Source organism: Rhinolophus sinicus, linkage group LG12, assembly GCF_036562045.2.
Source record: "Rhinolophus sinicus isolate RSC01 linkage group LG12, ASM3656204v1, whole genome shotgun sequence".
Lineage (NCBI taxonomy): Eukaryota > Metazoa > Chordata > Mammalia > Chiroptera > Rhinolophidae > Rhinolophus > Rhinolophus sinicus.
In genome coordinates this window covers 68,256,699-68,266,234 of record NC_133761.1, presented here as the reverse complement: position 1 = coordinate 68,266,234, position 9,536 = coordinate 68,256,699, and the positions used below count along the sequence as shown (strand labels likewise).

The window sequence follows — 9,536 nt, the reverse complement described above, 5'->3', positions numbered from 1 at the left end:
ACGTGCTCCTCTGCCTGTTCTGGGCCCAGGACAGGTCTTCAGTCATGACATCATGCGTGTGTGTTTGGGCCACACGCCACAGGGTGACAGCAGGGCAGAAGCATTTTTCCGCTAGAAAAGACTGTCCCTGTGCTTCCGCCATCCGGCACCAGGGATTCCCGCCAGGCAGGACACGGCTGACAGGGAAGCCAGACCCACCTGGGCCGGGTGACGTCAGGCCTGACCGCCTGCCGGCAAAGCCCGCAGCGCTGGGCACCCTCCCCCTGGGCCTGGCCCTCGGCTCTGAGTTTGGGTTTGACCTCCAGTAACCCCGCATAGCCGCTGTTCTAGTCTGGAGCTTCGGGTGGTTTGGTTCTCCTGAAGCCCAGGGACTGAGGGGAGGCCGCCCCTCCAGGAGCCCAGTAAACAGTCACCTCTGACTGCGACTTCCCAGGGATGGGGCAGTGGTGCCGTCCGACAGGCTCAGCACCCTGGTCACAGCCCCGCTGCCTCAAAGAAATAACCATCCCCCAAGTGGCCGGAAACTGGGAGCCTGCTTCTCACAGTTCTGTTGAACCTCCAATCTAGGCTTCTCCTTGTCCTGACTCCGGGACCCTGTCGGATGGTGACCCACTTGTCCCTGGGACAGAGGCAGGAGGGCGAGGGCCCCCCAGATGGGAGCCTATAAATCCCCTTTCCTAAACTGGAGACAGTCACAAAGTTAAAACACAGTTTTATTTACTGACTTATAAATACTGTTGTGATACAGGCATCACAGAATGTGAATGTTACCATTCCCAAACTTCCAAACACAATACTTAATAAAACTATATAACAACAACCAGTAAAACAAATTCATCTCAGGGTTGAAAGGCCACTCAAAGTCGCATAAAAGTACATTCAGTTCACAAAGCAGTCCCCACCCCATCCCGGGTGTATTTACAACGGGCTGCGGTGGGGGGTGGGAGGTGAGGGTGAAGCGGGCGGCAGAGAAGAGAGACACGACGCCCCCTCAGGTGGGAGAGGCACGGAGACCCCACGTGGTTCTCAGAAGCCCTTCGCACCCCGACAGGAAGGGAGGGAAACCAGAAAGCCTGAGTCCAGAGCCACTGTTCTCCAAGACGGGGACGCTGGGTGACACGCTTCCTCCCTCCTCAGGGACACAGTGGCCCGACTTGGTGCCAGCTGGATGGCAGGCTCAGGGGTGCTGGCCAGAGGGGCTGCTGCCCCGGGAGGCCCCCCCATGTCCCTCCTCAGCCTGTTACTTGGCCTCGGCTCCCCAAGGGCCAGGCTGGGATCTGCCCCAGGTTTTGGGTGGGCGTGTGGGCGAGCAAAGGCAAGGCCCAGGTGTGTAGGTGAGGGCAGTGAGTGGGGGCAGCTCGTGCTGTGTCCGGGACCTGCTCTCGCCCCGGACGTTCGCGGCATCGTCAGCAAGCCTCCCTGGCTCAGCTGTCAGACACACGACTGCACTGGTCAGGTTTCTTCTGCGAGAACCACCGTCTCCACCTCTCGGGACGAAGCCCGAGCAAACCAGACATGCTGCCCACAGCCCCCGGCCAGGCTATGGGGCCCTGGGCTCTGCCAGCTGTCACCCCGCCAAGCAGCTCTGGTCTTGGCGGGTTCGTGGAAAACCCTCCAGAAAGCACCATCAGCTCTGAGTGAGGAGAGCAAGGAGTAAAGGGTGGGGGTACGCGAGTGTGAGGCTTGTTACTGGGGGGACACAAGAGCATCCTGACGCCACCTCGAAGAGCCACCAAGCACGCATGTACTGGCGGGAGTCGGGGAGAAGAAGCAGGACGCCCGCTCTGGCGAGCTCACCATCAAGAACCAGACACCAACGGACGGGATGTGGCTCAGAGAAGTCCCTGGGGGTGGGGGCGGGAGGGCGGGGCGCGAGGACACCCAGACTTGCTCTCCAAACATGCCCACGTGCCACAGACGGCACCGTCGCCAAACCTCTCAGGGTGAGTGAGGCCAGAGTGTTCTGAGTGGGGCCCGCGTGTCACTGACACTTCTTCCCAAGGATGGGCGTCCACGCCCAGGTGTGGTTTTGACTCTCGGCCACAGCAATCAAAGGGGACGAATGTCTGCCTTCTCATGCACTTGCTGGCTGGCTGGCTGAGCCCGAGAGACCCCCGTCCCCTAGCAGCTATGACAATGACAGTTCCCAGGCTGCAACGGAGCTGATCTACTTTCCCATCCAATCAGAACACAGGCAATCAATACCATCCTTGGCAGGGCTGCCACCCCTGAGCAGGCCGAGCCCCATCGGGGAGGTTGATGACAATCTCCGACACGCTGCCCTGCTGCTCTGACCCTCCCGTGTACAGGGCCCCTGTCACCTGCTGTCCTGCTCTTTCGAACCTTGTGCACCTAGACTTTGCCTCTTGGGTCGCCGGTGCCCTCCGCACGCCTGCTCCAGGAAGGGCCATCGTAAGCGGCATGGACCCTCCTGACAGCGCTCGCTCGGGGCTGAGCAGACGCTCGGCGGAGCCCCAGGCCGAGGTCATGACCATGACTGACAGAGTTGGGGGTGGCGCCAGCATAAACGGGGGCCTGAGGTGGTCAGACGAGTGGACGCGGCAGCACAGTTAAGCTCCGGGAACGTGGCCCCCCCAGGGCGTGGGACCAAGACCCACATCCCACAGGCCTGCTTGTCAAGCCCCCTCGGCTCCCCCCTTGGAGGAGCGAGCAGCCTGGCCACGCTGGAAAGCTCGCTCCCTGCGTGCTACCTCACGAGCGCCACAGGCCTGGACAGGGTCTGAAGCGGGCGCCTGGCTTTAGTCTCCTCTTCACTCAGCTGTGGCTCATTAAAGCCCCTGGTGGCTCCCACACATTTGTGGGCCGCACAGGCTGGTAAGTGGGGTTTCCGCCTCTTTGCTTCCTGAGTGGAAGGGTCCAGCCAGCACACGCCTCATTCAGGGCAGGGAAGGTGTGTGGAATGGCCCCGGACAGAGAGGCGACACCTCCCTCACCAGGGGCCTCAGAGCAATCAGTGCATCTCGGGAGGTGGGCGAGGGGTGGGGATCCCCAAAGAGAAGCTGCACATTCTTTACCAGCAACACCCAGGTTGGCACTAGACACGGGGCCGGGCCGGGTCACCACGCCCGAGCGGTCTGAGAAAGGGGGAGCCCTTGGGAGACAGACTGACGGGCGGGGCAGCACAAGTCCAGCCAGAGGCTGCGCGGGGCCAGGCACGCCTCCGAGGGTGCAGCTGGGGTTTGGAAAACCCCAAGTTAACGAGAACAGAGAGGGGCAGCTGAGCCGAGAACCTGCTCGTATCCCAATGGCTCATGCAAAGGCTGAAATGACAGCCGAGCCCACGCCCTTGGCCTGGCCGGAGCTGCCACATGTCGGAACAGTGGGTGAGGCTGGGGCTGCGACCCCTGACCATGGAGCTGATGACACGGCTTTACTCTCTAGAAGGACAAAGGGGTCCAGAGCCCATGTGTGGTGACCAGGGGGCCTCAACTCCCCCAGGAGGGCCTGCCCTCGCCCAGCTCTTGGCCACAGAATCCAGTATTCCTGAGACTGAAAAGCGAGTAACTTTCATCACGAGGAAAACTTTCTGGCAAGAAAAGGCATCTTTATGAGGGAGGAGCCAGGAGAGCAGAGGTTTGAGAACCTGTCCCGCGTTTGGAAAGGCACAAGTAGGTCTGAGGAGCCCCAGTGCAGCACACAGGGGAGGGGCAAGCAGTCTTTCTAACAACTCAATTTTCTTTTCCTGAGAAAGAGGCAGCAGCCTCCCGTCCCTCCCCCAGGATCCAGGACGTGCCAGCAGAATCGGTCAACAGAGGCCTCTTCCCGAATGGAGGACACGACCTGTTCCCTGAGAACTGAGCTGCCAGGCGCCCAGCCCCCACCAGAAGGGCTTCTCTCGCAAAACGGTCGGAGACAGGAGAGGGGGTCTCCTACGCTCTGAAAGCGGGTTTTGCCAGAGGAGACTTATCTCCTTTTCTGGAACTGGGGTCTTGAGTGACAGCTTCTGGTTTGACAGCACATGACGTTTCAGAGGGCCATGGATGACGACACGGACATTTTCTGGAAGGAAGTGCCAAGTGGTGGGACACACTAAGTACTGAGTGCCACCAGCCCCCCGAGGGAGGAGGCTTTCAGTGACCTGCACACGTACTTACAAGAAACCAGCCAAGGGCTAAAAGGCCCATAAAAGCAAATACTTCAAGTACTAACGCCGGTCGCCATCAAGAACGAGGGGACGATTCTGTGCTGGACCCTGGGGAGAGCTGTCCAGGCCTGGGCATGTGCAAAAGGTGGCTTTTGTCCAGAGGAAGACCGCCCAGATGTGACAGGCATGAAACGCATGCCACATGCAGAATGGCTTAAAGGGCCAGGAGACCGTGGGCGGGAGTCAGAGCAAGGGGCGGTCACCAGGCCCGGGTCTGAAGAGCTGTCACCCCAAAGGGAAGCACTGAAACAGGAGCGCCCACCGCGGACCGCAATTCGTATCATGAAAAACTTCTGATCATTCAAGCCACCCAGCTTCTGAGACACAAAGGACGGCCACCGAGGCTGCCTGAGCGTGGGTGGGAGCTGTGGCGGTGGGGGCCATGGGACACAACAGTGGGAAGCGGGACCCAATGACCCCGGGCTGTCACCACACCGTAGACCTCCATGAGGAAGCCCTTTCTCCTGTGGCAGCTCAGAAACCAACGCCTGTCCCCTAAGTCTACACACCAGAGACAGTCACCACCTCACAGCACGACGGGCTGTCACCTCCTGTCCTCTCTGGCATGAGGCTGCGAGTGTCACAGATGCTCGCACACCTTTCCCTCAGCCTCCACTCGCGAGTGCCTCGCTTATCAAGCTGTGACCTCCTTCCCCACCTTGTGAAGACGTCATTTCTCTTGAGGACCAGGAGCAGAGCTAAGAGGAAGGGCCACAGGGGTGAGGTGACAGTGTCTGCAGGGCCAGTTCAGCCACCACGGTCTGGCCTTTCAGGGAGGGGCCGGGGCGCTGCCACCAACAAAGCTCCTCTAGTGCAGGGCGTCCCGGCAGAAACTGTTCCCTGATGGCCAGACCGCTGGGGCCAGTTGTTCTGTTCTGCGTGTGCAGCGGCCGCATGGTGGAGGGGGATGGGGGACGGAGAATGAAACGACACCCAAGGCGCCTGAGGCAGGCAGAAGGGAGTCAGGAAAAGCCGGTTCCTGAGAGGCGAGGATGGTGGAGACCTCCATGCACTCACGTCACCGTGGAATCTACCAGAAACAGTGCTTCCCGTGCCCTGCCGTCTGTGTGACGTCCCAGACGGGCCTGCAGTGGCCGCCACTAGACTCACCTACATGGGAGGACCCCGGCAGCAAAGGCTGTGGTTTGGGTCGAGGTCTCACGTGTCTGGACCCCGTCCAGCGTGGACGGTAGCTTCTCCACGTGGTGCAAATGGTCACAGGCAGGCTTCAGTTAAACTGTCCTGGACTTGGCGTGGGTGTGCAGGTGACTGCGGGAGGCTCGGGGACAAGTGTCCTCCCAGCACACAGTCCCTCCTTCCCGCTGGGAAAGGGCAGCAGCGCCGTCCGGGCCTCTTGAGTCCGCAGCCCGGCCTATTTGGACAGTTTGCTGATGACCCTGATGAGGGCGCCGTTTTCGTCTTTCAGCCTCTGGTTGTCGGATTTCAGTTCCGTTAACACCTGCAGTGTGACAGGGGAAGGAGTGTTAGACCTGACGCAGCCAGGCCAGGCCAGCCCAGGGGGCAGCGCCTCCTGAGACAGCTTATGGAGGGGCTGTCACCACCCTTCTCCCAGTGGAATCTCCTCGCATACTGTGTTGGGTTTTAGGGAGCTCACAGCCCATCGTTTTTTTGGACACCTCACTTCCTGGTGCACAGGCTTCATGCCCCACACTGCACACCCTCCCACTACAGTCACCTTGACTCTAGAGAAATTGGGGACAGTGCCAAGGTGAGCTGGTGAGGGCACAGGAAGGGGTGAGCTGACAGGGAGGGGGACAGTTCCTCATACCCATCAAAACCGGGCATTGGGGCGGGCGTGCCCTCCTGGTGCCCCCCGGGGGTTAAGGTCCCCCTGTGATGGAGTCACGTGTCCACTTCTACCACAGCCTCGGGATCTGGTCCCCACGGAGCCGTGAGGCGCAGGGAGCACTGGGCGTGTATTCAGCCCCCCCAGCTCCCCACTGACAGGTGCCCGCGGCATCAGGAGGCCTCGCTCGCTGTGGACAGAACTGTCCATCAGCACCTCTAAGGCGGAGATATCATTCCAGGAACCAGCCTTGGGGCGAGACGGAGGTTTCCATCAAAACCCTGCAGAGCTGCCCAACCTGGACCAGGGGGTCCAGGAGCCCCAGGTCCAGCCTGATGGCCAGGTCCCCACTGGTGACCAGGAGCTCCAGTGGGCAAGTGGTGCCCCTGAGACCCCAACGCGTTTGGTGGGGCTACACAATGCAGACGGCGTCTGTGCAGAGCAGAAGTCCACGCACGGGACGTGTGGCAGGCGACGTGTGCTGCTCATTCCGGCTCGGTGAACCGCGCAGGGAGCTAAGTGACACGACAGGACAGCACTGCGCCCTGTGTCCTGTGTGAGACGTGGCTGACCTTGCACGAGTATGTGTCAGGGGAAGGACGTGGGAGCTGGCACACTGCGGGAGGTGCTACGCCCATGGGCCCAGGAGTCTCGAGAGAACAAGACTCTGTGCCTGCTCCAGGGCCCAGCTCCTCACTGGCAAAGCTGAGCTGAACCCACGTGTGTCCAAGTCCAAGATGATGCCCTCATTGGACGGGGCCTGGGTGGGGGGACAAACCACTGCAAGTGCAGAAGCTGAAATGCCAGCCGTGTCACCAACGCTCTGTCACCTTGGGGGAACCAGTCGACTTGTTGGGTTCCTAAAGAATCGAACCCCAGTCCCTTGGAGATCCTGTGAGGCCCACAGGCCACAAAGGGAGCGGATGTGACTGACTGGCGGGCTCCCTGGATGGCAGAGGGCGGGTAGGTAACCTCCAAACTTGACTCGCAGGACTTGACTCCAGAGAACCCCCCATCGAGCCTGGCCTTGGACTCCTCTCTGCTCCCTCCGACCCAGTCACAGCAGGCTGGCTGTTCTCTGCTGTGTCCCCACCCGGACGGCCTCACCTCCCACCTGCAGCCTGGGCAGGGGTGACACTCTGACGGCCGTGTTTCCACTGGCTGGGAGCAGTAACACACGGTGATGCCTGCTTCTCACGGCCAGCAGCAAATTGAGTCACATCTGAGCTGTGCCCCTCCTCCTTAAATGGACAGCTTGTCAAACATTTATTTCCACATTAAGAACTCAATTCTTTGAAAGGCAGCTGCCCAGCTGCCACCCTCTCCAAATGGCAGCTTAAGGGAGCATCAGGAAGTCCCAGAAGTGGAAAGTACAAATCAGGGGACAGCCTCACACCCAACCCACTGAAGCTGGCGTGACAAGAGCACAGAGCGAGCCGTGGGCACGAGGGCTAGGAGGTCCTGCACATCAACTCCCCTAATCGCCACCTTCCAGTTCTCCACGGTGGGATGTACAGGGACCCTGGCCAAGGAAACGTGAGTGCACGTTTTCTCAAACATTGCTTCTTACAGACTCTGATGAGGCTGTCAGAGCAGGACCCAGGGTCCCGAAACTGCAGAGCCCAGGGGGCTGCAGGGTGACGGGACTTGGAGGGGGTGTCGCCTGAGCTGCCTGGCAGGCGGGAAGTGGCTGTGCACACCGTGCACCGAGACAGGCGTTTCCTCCAGGGGCTTCCAGAGAACAAAACCGGAGAGTAAGAGGGCAGGCGGCGCTCGAGGCCACAGGCCTCCTGCAGAGCTGGCCTTGCCCCTGGCCACAGTGCGAGGACAGTGAGGACAGGGGGGCCATTCTCAGGTCCTTCCTGCACCGTTCGGACCCAACATGGGGACGGCTCACCCAGCAGTGGGTCCGGCTTTGGCTACCACTGACAGCATGACCTGGGCCAAGTCACTTCATGGGGAAAAGGTGTTTCAAAGTCAGACGGCTGCTCTGGGGGACGGTGAGGAAAAACACACATAGCACGGCACCTTAGCAGAGTACAGGGCACCGTGGGTGCTCACACTGGAGGCCGTGGTCAGCTTCTCCTGTCTCCTGCACCGTCTGCACAAAGACGGAAACCAGAGAGAACTGGGACACCTGCTGGGGGTCCCTAGTTCACCTTGAGTCAAGTTGCTGGGAACTGTGAGGCTGATTTTAAAGCATGGGGTCCAGGCCGCACACGGCTCTGTGAGGAGGGGCCGGCTGGGTGGCCCCATTGGGCCTGCGTGCTGATGGCATGTGGCACGATACTCGCTCGGCCCTGTCAGTCACCTGGCTGCTTCAGGTCAGGGGCTATGAGCTGCCAGCTACTGACCCAAAGGGACAAGCAAACAGGCAGGAAAACAAACAGGCTTTGGTCAGGACTAATTCGACTGCTGCTGAGAATTAAAACCCGTTTCAGAGTGGAACCGCCACCTTGGGTTGGACCACAAACATTCGTGAGCTTGCCTTTCAGTCCCACATCCAGGGAGAGGCATCTCAGTGGACCATCACTCCCGTCCCACGTCCTCTGCAAAGCTGGCCCCATGAGGGACGGCCGGCTTTCTGCCTCAGCCCACACTGCAATGGGGTGGGGGACACATCCCTGGGGCCCCAAGATTTGTGACAGAGATGAAGGCGGGAGGACGCAGGGCACACCCAGATCTACCCGGAGGCGGGAGCAGGTTTTGCTGGCAGTGGGGCGGGGCCACAGCAGCTCCAGCCCCTGATCTGGCACGTTGTCAGATGTGGGGGGGCTGGCTCTGCCCAGCCCCCAAAAGGCCATGGTTCTCAACCTGGCTTCAAGAAGAATCATCCAGGAGCCCTGAGAAAATACCGGCGCCTGGCTAAACCCGGACTGCTGGGTCTTTGGGGAGTGGGCCTGGGCACCGTCCCTGCTGCAAGGCCCTGCCCTCAGCCACCCAGGGCCCGGGCCACTGCTCTGGGGACCGGGCCGCACTGGGGTGGCTGACGGAGAAAACGCGGCCTGTTTCACAGTGACCGTATCGAAGTGCGTGCGCAGCCGCGTGAGAACAAGGTCCCAGCAAGGTCATCCCACCCTCCCCGATGAAGGGTCAGTCCCAGCACCGTCCATCCGTGACCGACCGACCTGTACAGGAACCTGTGTGGGGCTCTGATGGGGGGGGCAGCCCCGGGCTCTGGAAGCAACAGGAAGAGAGCACCTGCCTGGAGTGGAGCGGAAGGGGGGGGGCAGAGGCTAGAGCTCCTGTGTCTCCGAGGCCTCCATGGACGCCGAGAGCCTGGCCACGACTCGGGCCAGGGCCCTGTTCTCGGCCTGCAGCTGCTCGTTCATCTGCTTCAAGGTTTGGATCTGTTTTAGCTGGTGGAGGTTCTGCAGAGTGAAACATGGAAGGAACAGACAGAGAGACAGAGAGACAGAGACAGACCAGGAGATAAAAGTAGGACAGAGATCACATGACTTTTGTCTTTGTTTTGAGTCCACATGCACAGAAATGAGGGAGGAGAAGGGGGGTGAAGAGAGAAGCACAGCGGGCGGGGGGCGGGCGTCCAGCTCGTGGGCGGGG

At 60.6% G+C, this 9,536-nt stretch overlaps 1 protein-coding gene across 1 annotated transcript in view; it reads right to left on the bottom strand.

Annotated features, from left to right (window-relative positions):
• Positions 1-695: 695 nt before the first annotated feature.
• PPP1R12B (protein phosphatase 1 regulatory subunit 12B) overlaps positions 696-9,536 on the bottom strand; it is a 102,341-nt gene continuing 93,500 nt past the window's right edge. Inside the window, 2 exon segments of the mRNA XM_074317136.1 lie at positions 696-5,624; positions 9,178-9,343. Coding sequence (XP_074173237.1) covers positions 9,209-9,343 — 135 coding nt within the window. The 3' untranslated portion in view covers positions 696-5,624; positions 9,178-9,208.